We start from the raw sequence: 22,544 nt of genomic DNA, 5'->3' as shown, positions 1-22,544 counted from the left end.
AATAAATTGGGTTTTGTTACAGTAGCATCACTCAACCAACCACTTGTAGCCTGAAGGATGACACTGAGAACCTTGGGAATGTTGCATATTCTACACATATGTTACTTTTAATGAACATACAGGTAGAGGGAATACAAAGAAAAATATTTAGTGTAGTGTTTTCAATCCAGAAACAGTCTAAGCTTCAACTCCTCAGATCAGCACAATCTTCTCAGGAAGAAATAAACTTAGGCCATTAATTTGTACTTTGGAAAAACCCTACTCTCAAAAGGGGCACTTGCCCTGCAAGGCAGAGGAGTCCAAGTCAGTACCCATGAGTTTGGTGATGCTTTTGGCTTGCAAGGTCAGGTACCAGCCGTGGCACAGCAGCCACTGCCAGCAAGTGACAGCAGGAGCCAGGCAGTGCCAGGCTGGTCCTGACAGACATCAGAACCTGAACCTGCTCGTTTAAGGGCTGTGTTGAAATACATAGTTCAAAGTAAAATTGCAAGTGTCTTCTCACAGTTTTATAGGAAAACTGTTTCAGCATGCAGAGCTGAGTGAGCTGTCAGACAGTGATATGTATATATCTATATGTAACAGCTGCACAAACAATTTCAAGCAGACTCAGTGTTTGTACAAAATGAGTCTATCAGGCCCCAACAATTTCTGACTTAGAATTCTGCATTCACTAAAGTAACTGGATGAGTGTTTCAACCTCAATCTGGGCCACAACAGGAATTGTTAGGACAGCAAGAAATCAGTTGGTCAAATAACTTAGTTGCAGATAGGACTAAAACTAGATCTCGTAACTACTGCAGCTGTGCTCATGTCATAACAGGACATTTGCCAGCATTAAAACAGGCAGATTTGAAAATAATTATCATGCTCTAAACCTCCTGTCCATCTCCAGTGTAGGTGGGAAAAAGTGAATAAAACAAATTACAGAAACAAAACCATGAACAACAAAAGGAGTTACAGTAAAAGCTTGTTGTGTTTGGGTAGACCTATATCACAAGTATCAAAAGTAAATAGTAAGTGTTATCATCATGCTGTTCTAAGCTTACACTATGATGCATTATAAAACTTGTAAAATGCTTTTATTACTTTCTTTTTGATCCGGTTTACCTGACTTCTGAAAAAGAAAACCTATTCTTCAAGAACAGCCACAGACAAAAACACTTCAGTGGAAAGGTGAATGGATTAAACACTCTGCTTTAGGGAGGTAGAGCAGCACCTCTATTTCAAACATGCACTTCAACCAGGAGGAAGGTCTGCATGCACCAGGGGTTCCATGCTAGAGGCTGTGCCTCGGTTACAGAAATGCAAACAGCCTGTGCTCCCGAAAGCTACCGCATCCAATGCAGTATGGGCACAAAAGAAGAGTTCAACTGCAAATCCGAGCACGTTTTACCATGTTTATTGGAAGAACGGCCAAAGCAGCTAAGTCTGCTTTTCTTCTTGTCTTCCATTAAGTCAGCCAGTGTAAGCCCTGGGGAAGCACATGTAATCCCAGCAGTGACGCGGGAGGTGGCAGCAGTCGCAACGCAAAAAACAAAAACGTGTCCGTACACACAACACAGGCAAGGTTAGGCAAAACAGACTGACATCACCGGCAGCACAACTGATCACAGCTAAACCCCTCACCTCTCACGGCTCCTCGCTCGAATTCTGAGCTAAATTCGCAGTGCTTTGAAGGCAATGGAAGTTTTTTTTCATTGGCTTCAGGATAATCAGCTATTCGTTCATAATAAAGACTTCCAACTTTCATTAAAGGCATGTTTACAACTCTAGTAATTAAAAGGTGTTCTGTTATTCAACAGCATTGAATACCTGCCCATCATCAGCAACAGAGATGTACAAATGTGTAGGATTTATAAATAAATTACTTGCTGACTTCTCTGATTAGAAATTTTCAAATGCTGGGGGGGCATTGCAGGAACCTCAACTGCAATTTTAAATGATTACGTGAGAAACTATTAATCACCGACTTGACCATCTTTGAAACCTCTACCTTTGTCTGACACAGAAATATCTTGTGCATCCTGAACCCAGAGCTCTTCTACGTCACTGAAGAGCACCATTGTGATCATCCATCTCCATAAACCAGCAGTAATCTGGATCACCCAGAGGTTTAGATATTCAAAGCAGGGACACAGTTGCCTAGAAGCCTAAAAATTATTATTCTGACTATCTTGGGACCCATCTCTACTTCATGCTTCCAAGATGGCTCAAGAAAAAGACATCACCAATATATTTCAACTAAATTTATTACCTAAAAATATCTGAAATGCAAGGAGGTGGAGCAACTTGGCAACCCTTCCTCCTTTACAGGCTGTTGCAGTTGATATTAACATTGAAATACCAAGCCACATTTAAGGACATGTGCATAAATCCAGGAGTGCTAGGAGACTGCCTATTCACTGCAAATTTCCACACAAAAGTATACATGTTTGCCTGAAATTAAATTCTTGGCATTTCTCTTAAAGCTTTTAATTACTTTCCTTCTATTTTCACTCTGCAAGTCTCCTACAACCTTTAACAGTTTATACTTGAAAGTCCTTTTAAATTCAGTAGATGTGCAAAGTATTCTTTTATCTGTATGACCTCAAAGCTGTTTAAGGAATACCAGAGCAAATGAGGGGGTTTTTTGCAGCCTATTAACAAACATTCAATTTGAAAAGGACAAAAAAGGTTCCCTTAATTTTACCTGTAAACCCAGTCCACTGGCACCACAGCTGACAGCCCAGTCATCCAACACTCTATGCAAACTCAGCATCACCTACAATTCTACACAGCAGCCTTGTACAAAGTGTATTTACTCCATAAAATGTGCCATTTTTACATCTCAGGCTTAAGAGTTTTAAACTAGTACTCAAACCCACAGTTTATGCACTCCTTCCACACATCAGTAGCAATAACTAAGTATAGTGAATTCTGGCTTTTTTTGCTCTGTTCTAGATAAAAATTCTATTTGTGCAACACATTTTCCAATAGACATAAATTATTCCTTTTCAGTGGTGCTGGAATCAACACCAACCCACAGTATCCCTTGCAGTGTCTCATAAAATCAGTGTTCTTCCAGCCAATAACACAGTTCCACACTCCCATACTCTGCTGTTATTATGAACTAATGGACTACTAAAATTCTGAAACTCAAAGATTTTTAAAAAACTACTACTATCTCTGCAATATAGAGATAAGTTTAAAAACAGATACTGTAATATCAAACCTCATTTTTGTTGCTTACTGCACCTGAAAAGTATTGTGACTTAAAAGAACAATTCACAATAAATTAGCAACGCTAAAAGAAAAGCAATGGTAATAATGTATCATTTAAACACAGAAAATACAACTCTGAGTTGTATTTGACAAACCATTTACTCTTTAAATACAATCTAAATGAACACATACCATGACTTTTCAGAGCATAACATTAATAACAAGAATTAGAATATATACTAAAATTTGGACTTCAATCTTAGACCTAGTGTTAAATCAGTAACCACATCCTGAATCTATGTTCTCATTTATGTACCGCTCTAAAACTTCTCATGAAAATTTTAACTGCTACTCTGCAATCATGACAGAGAGGCTAAAATAACCCCTGCTAAATTATGACACTAAAATACTGCTGTTACTAGAATTTTCAGATATATAAAAATCAATTATGACTTTTACATTTTTCACAGTATCATGATATTAACTTTTTCTTATCCCTTAGGACTCAGGCTGGAAGTACAAGAGGGTCACTACAGGATAGATTACTTGTTTTTAATAGCCTACTATCAAATAAATACATCATAAATTATATTTCTTAGTGTCAAGTGAAAAGCCCACAAGATTTCATTTATTGCACACCCAGTTAAGACAAGTCATAAAAAACCTTCTCTATTGTATTCTGAATATCAAAAACAAAGACCCAGAATGTCATTTTCCTATTTCAACAACAACAAAAAATCCACAGTATTAGCACAAGGTTATTTCTTGACTGTAACTTTGGCCATATTTTTAAGCTTTTTATGTCATGATTATTTCCCTTGCATGCACCCACAGAAAAACACATTATAAGGATTTACAATGAGACTCAGTGGCACATGGCCTCTCTGCACTAACTCTTTCCAGAACACAAATAAAGCAAAGTTTATAAGTCTCAGTAGTGACTGAATGCAGACAGTGATTCATACATGGACACCCCAAGCAGAGTTTTGTTGTAAGATTCCAAATTACCTTCCGTGACTCAGCATCTCCAAATTAACAGAATTGCTCCGCTAAGGAGCACTTCTGCAAACTGGGAAAGGGAAAGCACTGGCCAGGCTGCCTTCCCTGCAGTGCAACACCCCCAGGAGGAGCCAAACTGTCCCCACAGAGTAGAGAGGAAGGAATACGTACTGTTCCTCTTGCCTTCTTCATCAGCCTCTTCATCATTCTCGGGGTCAATGTCTTCTGCCTGGGTAATCCAGTCTAAATATCCCTTCAGGTCTTCTTCAAGCTGTTGTTTCTCACGTAGCTTCTGAAAGTCCCCTCGGGCCTTGGCTTTTTCTCTTTCTTTGGAAAATTCTCTATCAAATGCAGACAAAGTAGAAAAAAACACTGAATGACAAACTCTCTGGCATTTGGATCAAAGTCTTGACACTGCAGATTAGCACAGTGACATAGAAAATACATCAAAGATTGGAGTGCTTATTTGAAAACAAGGTAGAGGTGCAAAGAAGTCATGGCAAATCACTACCACCCTACATCCCAACTTTCAGAGCTTTTATGATTTAATCAAAAATTAAGCAGTATTTCTGACACTCCCCATAAGGGAAGAGTCTATTCTTCTCCTTTAATTACTGCTCTTCTATACAGATCTCAAAATTTCTTTCACCTACAAATAGAAACTAACTTCCAATAGTGAAGCAATTTCACATGTAAGTATTAAATTTCAGTGAAAAGAAAATTCTGGTAGTCCATTCTAAAATCCTTCCTCTCCCAGCCACAGTTCATTGGCCATGTGCAAACACACAGAACCCCACTACTGGGCTCTCCCTTAACAATATCACACACAGACTCCTGTGCTGTTGGAAATTTGTTCCGTGCAACAGAACCTAGAAGTCCTCACAGATGAGAAACAGAAACTCAATCCTCTATCTCACTGCCCCAATCTCAAGACAATGTACTGGACTAGTCTATCCAGTTTAGTTCATGATTGGGATCCATCCCTGAATTATCATGGAATGATAATAAAAAAAAATGAAATCATGTTCTTTAATGAGGAAATTGGATAAAATGGCCTCCTAAGGTCTTTTTCAACCTGAACTACTCCATAAATCTAAGATTCCCTGAGTGTCATATGACTCAAGACAACTAACAAGTATATTCTCCCCCCACAACATCTCACATGCCAACGTTATTACAACTTTTGTGGGATCTGCTACAAGGACCAACACATTCCAATTTATCTGAGTACCAATATGTAGTGTTAGGGGCAGGCAAGGATCTTTTGGACTGCATTGTAAGTACTGCATTCTAAATACAATTCAGTATTTAAAGTTAAGCTTGTCCTGACTAACATGTTAATCATTGAAGGGTTTGGGCTGGGAGGCACCTCAAAGCTCATCCCATTCCATGTTCCTGCAGTGAACACCTTCCACTAGCCCAGGTTGCTCCAAGCCCTGTTCAACCTGGCCTTGGACACTTCCAGAGATGTGGCAGCCACAGGTTCTGTGGGCGATGTGTACCAGGGCCTCACCACCCTCACAGGGAAGAATTTCTTCCTAGTATTGATATAAACTACTTTCATTCAGTTTTAAGCAGTTTATCCCTTGTCCTATTGCTACTCACATTAATCTTACAATAGGGCTTAAGTTAAACTTTAAAAAAAGGCTGAGCAATTTCATTTACCATGAATTTGCAAGTCCTTTACTTACTGGAAAAGTTCACTTGAAGATATTCCCTAGTTAATATGCTCTTAAGGGAAAATTTATTGAACCACTCAATAATACCCTTTTTCAAGTGGAAAATATTATAAAATTAGCATAAGACAAAAATATTTTAAGATTAAACAATTAGCAGTAAAAATATTGCCCTAAGAAAGCAGAACAGAATAACAGAAAGTCTCTGTTTTTCAAAATAATATTACAGTTTGATGACATACACTGTTTGTTTAGAATTGCAAAAGCATAATCTCTCCAGGGGGCTTCTTATTTATTTTTACTAGCTTTTTTAGTCTTTAAACATGTCAGATAAAAAATTTAGTATTTAGATGACATCAGTAAATTTAAGTGTTAAGCTGTTTACATACAAGTATAGAGATGCTGGAGGGTTTTTTAATGTTATGTTGCAGAAGTTACACAGCTTTCTGCTGCAAATGTCAAGAGGCAGGTACTACATCTTTTACAGATGAGGACTTAATTCAACAGCATTTCAGCTTGGCACATGGGGATCATCCTGTTCCATCTGATGGCACTGTAATGAAGCTGAAGAATGCCAGTGTTTTCTTTGCATTTGCTACCCTTCACCTCCCATCCAGGACGAGACCCTGCAAGAAGCCATCTCCTCACAAAAATGCCAGTGAAAGAGAGAGCTCTAAAGATCTCTCTGAAAGATAATCACCCTAAAAAATAACCAGAGTAATTTCACAATCAATAAGAAGCTGTTTGGGTTAAGGAATGCTGGGTTTAAGCTTCTCTCAGAGAGAGCATTAGAGACTGTCCTTTACACCTGACTGAGGCAGTGCACTCGTGACTCACTTCCCCCAGGCAGGATCTCTGGAGAAAGAGCTATCATGGCAGAGTAGGAAATGAGAAGTAACAAGCCTTGCTGGCTTTTACTAAGAATTCATGTGTTTTTCATTTAAAGTCCTTCAGGTATTTCTCATTAATTCAAAGGAGATGCGATGTGTGAGGGTGAAGTAAAACAAAAATTGCTGTTATGTAGAGTGAACAAAATAATTTTTTAATTAATCAGCTGGCAAAGCTGATACTTTGAACAGAACTTCACCCATGGCTGAACTGCTCTTTAACTTCACATTAAAACAGCTGCATGCAGAGAATTAAACCTAGTTTTTATATACACAGCTGATTCTGACCTTTCCCTTTAATGCTGCACAGAAGTCAGATGCTGCCTTGCTACAGGCTGCTGTCATTTATCAGTAGGGGGAGATGCAAGGGTGCTTATGTCTATGACATTTTAAAATTTCAATTTTATTTTTAAAACTTGACTCTTTATAAGGAACCATAAAACATGAGAAGGATATTTTTTTCAGGGAAGAGAAGAATCTGGCTCTATGGTATTTTTTTTCTATCACATCCACAATGAAGGGACATTCCTCAGACACATATGCACATACTCCTTTTAGGGGAATGCCATGAATAAGAAAGGCAAATTTAATAGAATTGGAAAGTAATGAATTTCCTGTTGGCAAAACAAAAGTATCTCTTTTCTTTGACCAAAAAATAAGTAATTTGAAAAAGATGATGAGGGTGAGAAGAGGGAGAGATGTTGGCTCCTTTAAACTTCTGACAAAGACATCTGGACAAAAAGATACTTGAATATTTAGGTAAAGATACATAGACATTGGCTGATCTCCTGGAAGGAGGATAAGACAGCAGCTTGTGCAGCATTTCATGGCTGTGGAGTGGGAAGGGTGGGTCCAGGGCAGAGCAGAAAATCTTTGAGCTCTGCAGGCAACATAGGGACTGACGTGGTCAGACTGGTGGCCTGAACTGGCCTCCCTGTCATCAACCCAGCACTCAGGCCAGCAGCCTCTGAAGCTGACAGGCTCAAGAAACTGCACATTAATTGCAGTAAGTGGACTTAAGCTCCGTAAATATTTGGTTTCACAAATGCCTGTGCTAAGAGCTAACTTTGAAACATGTATTTCATTCTGATTTGATAAAATGACCTGGATCTGATATTTGAAAGTATTTTGGGCAGGGGGTGCTGCATCTGCAGCACAGTAGAGACATCACTTGCAAAACAAAGCATTTTATGGAGACTAATTTACATAATCTCATTTACTTTAGTGATAACTAACCTACTATATAAAATTCAGGGTTTATTTCTGTTGCCCAAAAATTCCTTGTCTCCCAGCAGAAAGATGATCTCATTTCTCTGTTCAGGCACAACACCATCATCACCAATGGTTGCTGAGGCAGAAGCATATAAAATGCAGGGCTTGAATTCATGCTTCAATAGTCTGGGGTAATCATGCCATATTTTTCTTTCTTCAGCAGAGTGAAATAACCCCTGCTGGTATGCATCAGTCGGGAATGGCTTGATGCAACAAGGTGGAAGTGGCAGCAGGGAGTGCCTGCTGGGACTCAATTACATCTCCCTGGTTCTCACACCTTCAGTTACAGGCAGGGTCATATTAACCAAAAATCCTAAGGCAATTTGTGGAAATGCTTTTGGTATACTCTCCCTTCTCTCTGTGTACTCACAGGTATAATAAGTAGAGACACCTCTACCAGCCTCCTACCAGCTGAAAGCTTTCCCATGCTAAAGGCCAGGGACATTTCATCAGGGGGCCTGCGCAGCAGCATGAGTGTTGCTGAAACTGCTGTGTGTCTCTAGGCATTGATGATGGGAAACAAACAGGTGCTTTTGATATCGGAGCATAAACCAGGACACAAATCCTTTGCTAGCTGTATTCCTGCCCTTTTGTGTCACTGCAAATGCGGTGGGAGGGAGAGTGAATCTCCTGCATACAGAGCTCACTGCACACAGGGTCTGGTACGTGGAATATTGAGCTAATTCTATATGTAGAACTGCCACCCAGACACTCCAGACTCATTATTCACAGAGTACAGTCATATAACAACAAAAATGTACTCACATGAGTACAGTGTTGGCCACCAGACTCGCAGGAGAGGTTTCACACTGTGGTAACCATACCAACCAACAAATTAGCAGAATCAAGTCAGAGGACTAAAACTACTTCAAGTGTACATCTAAGCACAGACAGCAGCTCACAGCTGGGTGCAAAGTGTAACAGATGTGAAGAGACACAAAAAAGGTTAAGTAACATCACATCTTTAATTACAGGAGATTTGTATTCATTGTCACCCCTTCTTTTAGGGGAGAAAAAATCTCACAGGCTGAACACTAGAATTATTCCTGTAGGGCAAAACCAAAAAGTCCTAGCAGGAATTTGCCTTGAGCAACGATCATTGGGCCCTTGATGGGGAAATGCAAACTACTATTACCTACCCATGGCTATCGCTATGCAGTTGGTTAGCAATTAACAAAATATTCATTCAACAGCTCCAGCAGCAGCTCTGTGGAGCAAGGGCCTATCCAGCCTTACTCTGCCCAGGAGTGCTATGGGATCATCAGGGAGACAGGGAACCATTTGATAGAGCACCAAAACTGAGATCTGGCGTTTCAGACCATTGCTAATTAGATCACATATTAAGATGTCCCCCTCCTCTCCTGGGTCAAGCCCCATTTGCCTCAGGACTCTCTGGATTTCCTGGCAGAAGAAGGGGCAGGTGTGAGACCATGACCAAAGCTGCCATCACCCCACAATGGCTCATGTCCTCTCTGTGGGTTGTTCCCTGCCAGGGGCTCCCCAGCAAGCACCCCACAGCACTAATCCCTAAAAAATCTTGGTGTGGTGAGTTCAGACAGGACTGAAATAAAATCAGTTCCCTCCAAGCTCTTATTCAAGACAACAGACCTGACCTGACTTTAGTGGTTTCTGTCTAAAGCAATCAGTTATTTACTGCTGTACACAGCTGAAAGTATTTGCTGATTAATTATCGTTAGTATATTCAAATGATTGATCAAATATAACATTTCCTTTCAAAAGGGAAGTTTTACTTTCACCAGAACACAGAAATTAAATGAGACTGCTTCAGTTTATAACTTCTTGAGATCTACAGCTGGAGTCCCTCTCCAAGTTTTCAATGTATATTCAGATTATCTATGTGAAGGAGTTAAATTTTCAGCAATAATTTTTATTTTATATTTTCCACTAGGCGTTCCTACTGCTGTGAAAAGGAACACTGCCAAAACCAGTTCATTTTCCTTTTGCTGAAAGGCTATGGATGACAGTTTACTGCCATTTTCTATTTGGTGAATCATTATTCAAATGTCTTTTTCTATGATTTTTTCCATATATACTGTAGACAACAGTTCTTAGGTGTATAACCTTATTTGCACCAACATATTTTATGTATCATTGACAGATACTGCTGGGAGATTGGGGTGGAAGAGTACTCATCCTTAGCTTTTAGAATCACCATGTATATGCATTGCAAATATTACTGGGGAAAACAAATTGAAAAAATTAACATTTCCTTAGTAACCTGCAAGATCACACATAGGAGGGTGTAAGGACATGTCAAAGCCTATGTTTTGGTGTCCTTTTGCAAGGCAATAAATTCAACTTATAGATTTATTAGAGTGTGTTTGAAAGGTTTTATTTGTTCCTGTGACTACCCAAAGAAATCCTAATGCCTTGAGCAGAAAATGCCATCAGCAGAACCCATCTCCTAATGATAAGGACTATCTTCAGAAACAGATTATCATGCATCATTAAAAGCCATGCCTCTTGGTAAATAATTTCTTTCCTCTGTTCATAGCAAACCAGTTTAATACATGCTGAATTACTGAGATGCCTATTTTAACTTCTTGGATTGTTTTTTGTTTGTTTGGGTTTTTTTTAACTTTTTACACTTTCAGGATGGATGAGTATCTCAATCCTGATCCTTGTTTGTTAACTTTCTAACTTAACCTTATAATTTCTAACTTTCAATTTCAGCTCACTCTTTTGCACCAGTAGCCATGATATGCTCTGGTCTTTTACACTGGAATATCTGGAGCAGGCCTGTCCTGAGCTCCCAGTTTCTGTGCCTAGTATTTCATGCCTTCAGAGAATTCACTTTTAGAGTAATGTGAATACTTCTAGAGTAAAAAAGGTAAAAGTATAAAGAGTTTTTTAGAGTTTTTTGAAAAAGCTGAATTAACTCAAGCCTATGAATTCTCTCCATCCTTGTTATTCAAGGAAATTACTTAGGAAAAAAATCTCCACAGTCAGCTTCCATGCAGAAATCACAATATTTACCACATGCAGATTCCATACACACATTGTTTCTGTTCATTTACACTACTAATATTAAAAATATGAACTGTATTTTTAAGAATGTCACCTTCTGCAGGCAAGACTGACATGGATCACCAGGAAATACTCACCTTCAGAAAAAGCTAGATGTAAAACAAAAGATCTGCCAAACCATCATTCTCATCCATTTTGCACTATTTAAATACGTCAAACATGCAGTGCACAAGAGGCATTACAGAACTACAAAGGGGCAGATGGTCACAGAATAACAAAGGAGTGCAAAGAGAATAACTGAATATTTTTACAACAACAAACAGATCAAAAACAGCAAACAGATTAACACAGCATAACCTGATATAAAGGAAGTGACACTTTCATACATAAAAGGTATTAAGCATTCAGATTCCACTTTCAAAATCTGTATGCAGAGCCATGCTTTTCAAGTAAGTTGGCATAATATTTGCATTCTTGATATTTGATTAGTTTAGTAAAATTTAACTTTATCTGTGGATTTATCATAAACCAAGTTTTTGTGTTATGGTTTGAAGAGTATAAAACATAAAAGCTAATAACTTTTAAATAAAACAAAAAAATTATGTGCTATATATTCAATGCTTGGCTCAGAATTAAAAAATATCTTTCTACTAAGAAACACAAAAACATTCACTGGATTTTACTAGTACATCAAATTTATCCGAAAAATTTAGACTAAACTCATAGCTCTAAAGAGAAACTATGGGGAAAATTATGTATATATAGCTGTCATATACTGCTTCAAATAAATCAGAGTAACAGTATTCCACACTGGCCCTTCTTTGTCAGAGTTTCAGACAAGTATGCCAAGACATTCTCTTCACTTCTCTACCAAACATCAGTTTGCTATGATTGGTATCTTTTAGGAGCATCTCCTTTGACTTTGTTCTTGCACTTTCAATGTCAGTCCTTGGTGATATTTATACATCACGTGTCTCAGCTCTCCAGTGTCATTGTCTTCAGAAAGAAAACAAAAAATGGGAGTTTTAGGAAGGCTCTTTCATATATTTAGGGCAAATATGGATTCAGACAATTCATCAAGCACCCTAAGCACTCAATTGACCCTGGCTGACACCATGGCAGAAAAATAAATTTAGCAATTAATGGCTTGATGAATATAAGGAGATTTCACATCCCACTTTTCACTGCTATTTCTGTGCATTGAAAATCCAAGTGAAGCCAGCAAGGGTTGAGGGTGAGGAGCATTAAAGATCTATGGATCACAAAAAAACTAGAAATCAGTGGTGATTTCTTGTCTGCAGAAAAGAACCCAAGGACAAGGGGATACCTCTTCCCTGTATTGGAATGGCAGCTAAAAAACCACTCCATATTCCAAAAAATATATGTATCATAATGTTGAAAACTTCACACAGTATTTTAAGGTTACTAAATCAAATGTTAATCTGATTCATGAAAGTATCTCTAAATTTCCATGACTTCAGGAAAAGAAATAAATATGTGCAACAAAACACCAAAATTGGTGTCACTTTCCCTGCAATTAAAAAAAAAAATCTGAAACCAATAACAACTCAAGTCATGGAAGCAAAAACAGGAATATTCATTATCTGTTACCAGACATCTTCACAGGACAGGAAGAAAATTAATTGGTGCTTGTGATGTTCTTAAGACCCAGAGAAGGAACTGTGAGAGCCTAATCCTGTAATGACTTCAGTGGAAAGGCCAGTCACACAGCAACGTTAGGTAACAGCATCAAAAGAAGAAATAAATTACACTGTAACTACCATCATTTACCTGTCCTTCTCCTTCTTATTTCTTTTTCCAGTGTGGCTGAAAGCTGGGCCCTTAGTTTTGCAACAATTTACACATTTACACGTTTGTCCTTGGAAGGACAATATTAAATCTAAAAATCAGCAGTGTTGTTTTAGCACTGCCGTTTTTCTTTTAAGCATCTGGTTTACAAAGCAAGTCTAGCAGCAGGTAAAACTATGCTTTCCCTGGTTTCCTGTGTGCAACAGCAATCACAGGAATAGACACAGATAAATGGCTAAATATTTTAAAAAGCACATTGTAAAACCACTCATCAAATACAAGTGCTCTTGTAACGAAGTTATAGCAACACCTGGAAATCTTATCTACTTTCCAGGAATATAATAATCATTTTATCGTTTTTTTTCAGATACAATGTGGCAAAACCATGTGCAGGGCTGCAGACACTCTCAGCATCCTGATGACACCATCACCTGCACTGTCAGGCTGCTTTCCACACTAGGGAAATGTTTCTGTTGGCTGACAAAGGTGGCACAACTGCCCTGAGATTGCCAGAACAATATTGTTTGCTGTATAACTAAAACCCAATGCACACAACCATAATCATTTTCTTTTCAGCACTTGAATGATAGCTGGATCTTTTATATGTTTATCAAAAAATATCTTTACCATAGACTGGAGTTTCCCAAGCTCAAGTGTGTTAGAAATCAGGAAATGGAAAAGGAAATAGGGTTGCAACTTCACATAAGGGAACTTTTTACAAAGAAAATCTGGTAAACTCCTGCCATAAACTACAGTTTTAAAGCACATTATACAGCTAGAACTGACATGGCTTTAGTTCTTGGCTGGAGCCTGGAGTGCACAAACCAACAAAAAGCTGTGACAACCTTCCATTGACAGCTATATTAAATTGATACATTATTATTATTGATAAAATGATCAGCTCATGGTGCAGGTTGTCACAGCAGTTCACAGCTCTACAACCCAGGAACCACTGAACACTGTTGGGCTTCAGTAAACCACACTCTGTAAGACAGGTCTTGAAGCACTTATTAAAAATATTTTGCCATATTTTGACCAAAATATGCAACTGTTAAACATAAATAACACTCCAATTGCTCTACGACTATTTGAAGAAAAGCAAATGTTGGTCTTTCAGAAAAAGACACTTGTATATAACAGCAGGGGAGGATATTTGTACGGGTGCACCACCCATCTCTGTGCACAAAATCTTTTTCTCTGCAGGAATATTATAGAATAAGGAGATTAGTGCCTCACTGAATGAATATTTTTGGCAAGCATGGTGAACGTGATGTCAAGACAGATACAGGCACTCGAATCACACAGTTCAGTCCAAAGAGCAAACACTGGTAGGATGACATAAGAATCTCAAGTGCATGCAAAAAAGCCATTGCTGAGAAGCTGGAGTCAATGCAGAGGCCATCTTACAAGTAGCAGTAGCATACACAATGTTAACTCAACTGCTTACCCACTAAGTACACCAAGAACCAGGTTAAGTACGAAAAATGAGCCAAGGATGATAAGACTAACAAAATAGATCCATGGCCACTCACATCCTATTGCATCATTTACCTGTAAAACGCAAGGAAACAAGTTATGATTCAGTCATTCATTAAACAGCAGAGTCCTTTGTGCAGCTGCCAGATCACGTAGGTGCAACACAAAATTTATGGCCTATCCAGGTCTTTAAAAAGTGAATGAACAATTGTTTAAATTTACTTACCCAAATTTTGTTGTAGATGTAAGGCTTTAGAGGATTAATTGAAATAACGACCAAATGAGTGCATGGGAATTTTTAGTCTTTTTCATAACTTTGCCAAAAGGACATGAAGAATACATACTGATAGGTCTGAACTCCAATTTTGGTGTTTGTATGTTATTTATAGGCGAGCTACAAGAAAACTTTTTTGTTGTATTTAGAGGAGGAAGAAATAGAGGTTCATTAAAGGACATCTTCCCAACTGAAGTCTCACCTGGATGAGATAACCTGTGTGTTCATGGCAACTGAATTCAGGACTCTGCCTTCATGATGAAAAAGGTGTATGCTTACCCGCTCAATACACCAAGAACAAGATTTAGTACGAAAAATGACCCAAAGATGACGAGACTGACAAAATACACCCATGGCAATTCAAATCCCATTGCATCATTCATCTGCAAGAAATAAGATGATCTTATAGAGTAGATCACTATATTAACAGCAATGAAGAGTCAGAGAAAGGAGAATTTGATCATTCAGATTAGATAACATGCTATGCATTCCTTCAGAAATCAAAGAAGAACAATGAGAGCAAAGAAGGCACTGGCCACATTCACTTTGCATTTCCAACACAAACCTAAAACAAAATGCTGAGTGAAACCAGTATTTGGATCAGAAACATTATCAAACATAAATGCAGCACTGCAACAATTCTGATCTTTTTCCCTGCAGGAATATTATAGAATAAGGAGTATTAATAATAACAGGAATAATTATTTAAGCTGAGAACATGAACTAAACTTCAGATCTCTAATTAAGATGATGACCACAAAGTATATTGAAATATTAGGATTTTAAGTTCAAGTATATGCTATCTACATGAATTATTATTTGAGAAAATAAAGGCAATCTGTATCTCAACCGTACAAGCAGTGTTACTTTTTGTAACACAGAATTCTTACAGTTTTTCCTGAAATAAAGCAGGCAAATGCAGTCAGACATTTTAAATCAGTTCAAAAATAAATAAATGAGAATGAGTCTGTGTAAAAAGCATGAACACAATTTTAGGAAAACAAAAATTTGAAAACAAATTTTAGAAACACAGTGGAAACATGGAAAACATTCCAGAAAAACTTCTGAACATGAGTTATATCCAGATCAAGGTTGAATGAATTTTAAAAGATGTTGAGGATTTTTTTTTTAAGTAAGGTTGAAGTCACTGAGCTTCCAATGCACTCCTTACAGACTCACACAAGGTTTTCCACTTGCTACTCATCATACCTATCAAAAGACAGACTTGTGAAACATACCCATAGAGATCTAAAAAGGCCTATTCAGAAAAACAGATATTTTAAAACAGGGAAAATTGGTTTCTTGTGTAGGATTCAGGTGCAAAAAGACATTTTGATACGTCAGAAAAATAATTTGGATGTGAAGCTTCTTGGAAATAGCTCTTCTTGAAGAGGAATTATTGTGGCTTTTGTATTGGATTCTTCTTAAGATGTTTTCTAGCCATGAAAATTCAGCAGACAATAAAAATACGTATGGCACTGTAGAACAATCTAATTGCAAATCTGTTTTCTCTTCTGTGAATGCCATTGTGTTTGTTGTATCTGAAATTTGTGATTTGCCTTTGACCTCTAGCGACAGTCAAGTTTCCTTAACATCTCTGTTGGAATAAACCTACTAAACATGGAAACGAACATTTTCCAAAATTACTACTTATATTTTTTGCCCTGTCTCTTAATTAAACATCATAATCTCAGTTTCTGCAAGGGTGTCCTGCGGATGGTTAGACAGAAGCATTAAGTCTTTGCAGGTTAAGGCCCAAAGGCACTTCTCTTCCATGGTGGTCTGTGATAGCATCAGCTTATGCTTACTAAATAAACAAACCTCCTAAGCAACCAAAGAAGATGAGTTTACACAGCTTCTTCATGCACCTTTTAAAAGAGTCTATGCATCATACTTTAAAATGCTTTTTTAATTGAACTAAGTTACTGAAAAGTAACTTACAGTTACACTTCCTACAAAAAAAGAAAGAAAACTTGAAAACACATATTTGATTTGAATTATTTTCCTCTTCCAATAAAACTGTATTTTGGAGAAATTAAAATAAACAAGGGTTATAACCATTCAGCAAGATTGGCTTCATTACCTTCAAGAAATCCCAAGCTTTCATCGTTCAGTTCTGCAATATTCCTATGGGAAAGTCTTTCACAATGCTGCCATTACACCTACCTACTCTCCTGGGCAAAGCTTTCAGCAACCCTTGGCACATCAGGGGCTTCTGTTAAGGACAGTGGCTGTGAAATTTTGGGTTTTATCATCCACACTCATTCTGTCAAAGTGAGTCCCCTGCATTTGAGAAGTTTCAGCAATGAAGCCCCAAAGTTAATGAGTAGAACACATCCCATTGCCCAGACTGAATTTCTGCCTCATCCCAGTGGATGCTTTGCATCTTCTCTCAAGCATATGCATCTGACCTTGTGTTTTAAGAGTACTATTTACTCAATGTTGCTTTTTTTTAAGTATACTCATAATTATTATATTATGTTAGAAATTAGTTTGCTTCATAGCCCTGAGTCATACCATACGGGTCAAGTGTCTTTCTAGCAATAACTGATCAGAGCAAACATTTTAATTAAATTTCAAATACATCTGAATGCATTTTACATCTAACAACTATACAATTAGCAGACAGTTGTTTCCAAGTCACCAGAGTCCAGAGTGTAGACATAAATTCATCTGGTATTGGTGCCAACATTTTTCTGCTATGTATCATTTTGAAAAACCTGAGAGATTAATATTTGCAATTTTACTTTGAGCAGAGCTCAAAAAACAGAGTTCTGGCAGTCACTGCAACACAACTCCATGCTCTGCTTTTGCTCATAAAGAGAACATTTTCAGGCAGCCAGGCACTCTTAACTTAGTTACCAAGGAGCAAGCTGAAATTCTCATGCTCTGTCACAAGGGTTCTGTTAGTATGAGCCGCTGGGATTTGTATTCACTTTTTAATGTGCAACATATTAAAAAAATTCTTTCTCATTTATGCAGCTGGATTTCAAGCCCAATATTTTAGGCTAATCTATCTTGGACTAATGCTTTGTGAAGCAAAAATTGGCAACAGCAGCTAACCAGTACTAGAAGAAATGCTTCACTTTGGGCAGATGCTGAACTATTTCAAAAGCATTCCTTAACTCAGGAACACCTGAACCTAGCAGAACACCTTGGAACAAATCTGAGACTGAATTTCTAAAAACTACTCCACAACTTCACCATTTAATTCTAGATACAATTAAACCCTAATCAAGTAATGCATTGTAATTTCTATTCATGAAATAATATTTCAGATTGCATTAATACCAGAGATCAAAGTACAAAAATAAGTCCTTTCCTTTTGGAAAACTTTGCTTCTCATTTCATGCATGTCAAATGGCATTTTCCATAACTTCCAATTAAAGAAAGATTAAAGGAATTGATTTGCCTTCTGATTAAAACAGAGACAGAGCTTGGTTAATATATGAGAACAGGAAAATCTCCATCCTGAAAACCAAGATATATTCATTTGAAGGCATTAATGATGACTTCTCACCCAAAGTACAGAATGAGTTAAAGTCACAAATTTCAGATGTGCTAAAGCAACACCAGGAGTTCAAGGAGATCTCACATCTGAAATCCTCAGCAAAAGCTCTTGTCTTGCAAGAGTCTCCTGCCCTATGGCTCAGGATGCCAAAGGAGGTGTCATATTCAATGGCTCTCAGTGGACTCTTTCTGTCTTTTTGAGGCCATGAGGCTTTTAGCCTTCCAAACACCTATGGCAAGGACACCACCAAGCACCATCCCTCTTGCCCTTTGTCTTTTAAAAAGTCTAGTCTTACTATTTCAATGCCAGTTCTCAACAGTTTGTCCATCACATCAACCAGAGGGCAGATGAGATAATGGACAATATGAAGGACAAAGGTTTCTTCAAATCCCTTCATTCTGTTTCAGCATAACAGCGGATGTGCATCATACATTATTTATTTGGCTCTTTATGTTTACCCATATATGTTGGTGAGTCTGCAATCTTGAAGAATTATCTTGAGCTGATTGGACAAACTTGATACAGTCTGAAACTGGCTCAAGTGGCATTTGGATTAATTATCTTGTGAGCTGTGCTGTAGTTGGAATCAACTATCATTGCAACACAGCATAAATGATCAGAGACCAAGACTGAAGTGAAACAGGGGAAAAGTCATGTTTACTGCAGATATAACCCTTAATATTACACAGCAGCAGATGGCAAACTTCAACCCAAAACATCAAATAGAAATCATTAATCCCCACCTATGGTAATTGTGAGTAATATCCTTGTATACAATTGCATGAAAATCAAGGTCTTAACTTTTCTCTACACCTGGTATTCTTTTATTGAAAATTGCTGCAAACTCAATTTGCAATCAATATAAGCTCTACCTGGGGTTAATGATAAAACAAAACCTCTAACTCTGCATTTGCAGGATTACAGATACAATGTGCTGATGCACAAACCTATTTTGATTTTTCATAGTGTTACAAATCCTCTTAAATTTGTTGAATTTCGTAACTTCCTTAGGTTTTAATTTTACCTTCCTCTTTTCATAACATGCCAACAGACATATGACTGCTGGCATGTTATGAAAAGAGGGTTTACTTTGTGCTACCTGTAATCTGCCTCATCATCTTAAAAATTGTTCAGACTGACAGATTCAGTCTCTTGACAGGTGTAAAAATTCTGCAGACATCAGTATTTTGTGAAGTGGGACTATCCCTGCATTCTTGGAAGCCTGGAAGGGAGGTTCACAAAACCCCAGATCAGGCTATTTATTCTACCCAGTGAAGAGCACACCAGAGAGCTCTTCAAAGCTGCCTGGCTTCAAAGGTTGTGTCCTGAGATATTCTTGGCTGAATTGGAGTTAAGTTAAAGCTGACTTAAAACATGCTGTGCTTGAAGCACAGCACGCTCCAGATTGATTTATAAAAGCATGGAATTTTATATTCAGTGTTCTGGAGTCAAAGCACTGATTTCCCAGGCACTGTCCTGGCTGGACAGACTCAGCACTTTGTTGTGCTTCTGACACAGAACATGGAGATCACTGGTGGGGTGTGCACTGAGATCACCCTTTGTTAAGCATTTCAGCTCAGCAACACCTGGAAAATGAGAGCTCAGTGGCAGAGGCAGCAAGACAAGCCTAGAGAGAAAGAGATCCCATCAAGAAATGTAAAATTGTCACAGGACCTAGAGAGCCTCATAATTACTTAATTACCGCTTAAATTTGGACTCTGTCTTCTGCATGTAAACTGTACTGTGCAATTGCATACAGGACACATATAAGTGATCCTCTCAAGTTAAACCTCAACTTGGAAGACACTGCATCAGCTTAATGAATTTGAGCAAGCTGAACAGACCTCATTTTCCTCCTTCTGTTGGTTTCATCCATTCTTAGCAAACAAATTATAAATTTTTTGTCTTCCCATAAAGCATTTACTCTTCAAAACAAGATTGTTTATAAATGTTTACTATGGTTCTTTGAAAATGAGTTTAGATGCAGGCCTTTCATTCAGACACTGAATTGTATCTAATACTATTTTAGCTAATTCCTGTCAGTGGCATTCCATTAATCAGCTTACTGTCATTAACTGGGAGGAGGGACTGGGCGGAAATCAAGTAATTGTTCCAAGGAAAGCCAAGATGTCAAACGTGACTGTTAAGAAATTGTTTTATCTTTTTCAGATAATTATGCATCCCTGCTTAATCTGCAGAGCAGATGGACAGAACATGAATAGTGCTGCCTCTACAAAACAGTAACCCAGAGAAGGCTTGCTGTTGAGCACTACCAGGTTTAACAAGTCTGTATTCCAGATCAAAAATAAAAAAAATTCAGATCCAACAAAATCCAAGTGTTTGACTCCTCTCATGAATAGCAGTATGTTAATTTCAGATTAAGAATTTGTTAGTGCTTGCACATATTTACCTGTATTGCCCAAACTAATTTCACCAAAAAATCTATGCATAGATTTGGCTTGTTAAATCTAAGGGCTCAAAATGAAATAATAAATGTGATCAACAATGTGTTTATTTTTTAAATTATTAGCTATCATGTATGAAAATGAGAAGTTATAATATCTACACAGGTGTTCTGTACTTAACACCTTTCTTTTGGGATCTGCTATTCCATCTATACATATACACCATACATTATACAAAAATTTGATGTGTTTAATATTTGCCATATACTGGACACAAAAAATACAAGTACAATGCATTTACTCTTCAGATAGATTATATAAAATTGTTACCTTAGTTTATGTAGCACCAATGAGCACTCAATACTCAGGAAGATCTACATTTATCTACTAAATTGTTATCCTGGGACAGACTGGGAACTAGGATTGTTACAAAATAATTGTTGGCTTCTTGTGGCAAAGTTTTTGGAAGAAACTATAGCTGATGGACTAGTGGAATCTTAGCACTACCCCAAGTTTAGCCTCTATTTCCTATCCAGTTTTGACCCAGTTTTATTTGAAATTTCTGGGGAGAAATAATAGGTTTTTCTTAGTATTTGCAATGATCTGTGACAAGAAATTAGTTCCACGCTTTGACTGCAGTACAGGTCAGCAGTCAGCTGAGGCTGAGATACCAGATATCTTGTCAAAGCCAATCAAGTTCACCTCATGGGAAAGATATTTCCCTGTGAGTTAGTTTAAAATCCTCCTCCAGTGGGGTCATTGTGTTAAGATACTAATTAGAAAAAAATCATACTATAATCATATATATATATATATATGTGTGTGTGTGTGTGTTTGTGTGAGATACATATAGGTCACATCCTTTTTGATCCTAATGCAAACTTTTAATCTGTACATTCCTTGGCTTGGTAGCTCTGTTTGCATGTCTCAATTTGATCATTCCCCTTTTTTCTCTTTCTGAAATAAAGTCCTGTCTCTTTGCAATCCAAAACTGGATGATTCAGAGCTTTTAATAACAAGAGAATATAAAAAGGCAATTAGTACACATCATTATGTAAAAGGCAGGGAGGGGGGTTAATCTTGATTTTAACCTGATGAAACCTGATTCAAGTAGTTAACACTCAAACAGAAAATAATCTGCCTGCAATCCCTGGGCTCTTTAGGAAGATTTATGCAGTATATTAATGCTGTCAGTCAAAATTTCTATCACTGTGTCTCCAGCTGTACATCATGTGTTAACTTTCTGCTATGCAGTCATGGAAGGCTGGGAGCTCTGTGCAGGCAGCACATGGATGCCTTTGGGGATGAGCTGACTTGTTTCACTCCAGAGCCTCCCTCAGATGACCTGTGAGTGGTGCTGAGCAATGCCAGCAGAACAGCACTAAGCTTTCCCTAGGTACATAAGAGGAAAAGGCAGGAATAAGTATTATCTAAAGATTTTTCAGGCATGTTTCCTCACAGTTTTTTAACACTGCTAAATATTTGCAACTGATTTACAAATGGAAAAAAAGCTGTGAAGCATTCTTTGACTTTTCTCAGACAAGAAGCTGAAATTCATTGCTGACAAATACTGCTTGGATGGAGGAACATGCCTTCCCTTTCTGCAGGTGGAATGGGACTAACATGGCTTAAATCACCCTAAGTAGTTGATTCCCACTAGCTTATTAAATAATTCAACTCAGAGTTCTAGACTATTATTGCTTATTTGACTCTTGGTCATATTTTTGGAAGGGTATTTTTAGGAGACTCCTTGTCAGCACTCTGATGACAGTTTTGGTAATACTTGAAACATATTTTGCAGTTTTTTTGTTTCTAGCCTATTAATACATTATGGGACTAACATGGCTTAAATCACCCTAAGTAGTTGATTCCCACTAGCTTATTAAATAATTCAATTCAAAGTTCTAGACTATTATTGCTTATTTGACTCTTGGTCATATTTTTGGAAGGGTATTTTTAGGAGACTCCTTGTCAGCACTCTGATGACAGTTTTGGTAATACTTGAAACATATTTTGCTGGGTTTTGTTTCTAGCCTATTAATACAT

At 37.6% G+C, this 22,544-nt stretch overlaps 1 protein-coding gene across 12 annotated transcripts in view; it reads right to left on the bottom strand.

The window, feature by feature from the left end:
- Nucleotides 1–22,544, bottom strand: part of CACNA1D (calcium voltage-gated channel subunit alpha1 D) — a 172,279-nt gene that overhangs the window by 74,676 nt on the left and 75,059 nt on the right. For 11 of the 12 annotated variants that reach the window (XM_039734212.1, XM_039734202.1, XM_039734205.1 and 8 more), the window contains exons 8-9: nucleotides 14,280–14,383; nucleotides 4,372–4,541 (exon numbers count right to left, since the gene is read on the bottom strand). In XM_039734212.1, coding sequence (XP_039590146.1) covers nucleotides 4,372–4,541; nucleotides 14,280–14,383 — 274 coding nt within the window. Of the gene's footprint in view, nucleotides 1–1,626; nucleotides 1,759–4,371; nucleotides 4,542–14,279; nucleotides 14,384–22,544 lie in introns of those variants that run through there. The other variant, XM_039734214.1, reaches the window with a different exon arrangement.

The sequence above is a fragment of the Passer montanus genome, unplaced genomic scaffold (genome assembly GCF_014805655.1).
Source record: "Passer montanus isolate IOZ18808 unplaced genomic scaffold, ASM1480565v1 scaffold9, whole genome shotgun sequence".
Lineage (NCBI taxonomy): Eukaryota > Metazoa > Chordata > Aves > Passeriformes > Passeridae > Passer > Passer montanus.
This window is presented reverse-complemented; position numbering and strand designations above follow the sequence as displayed.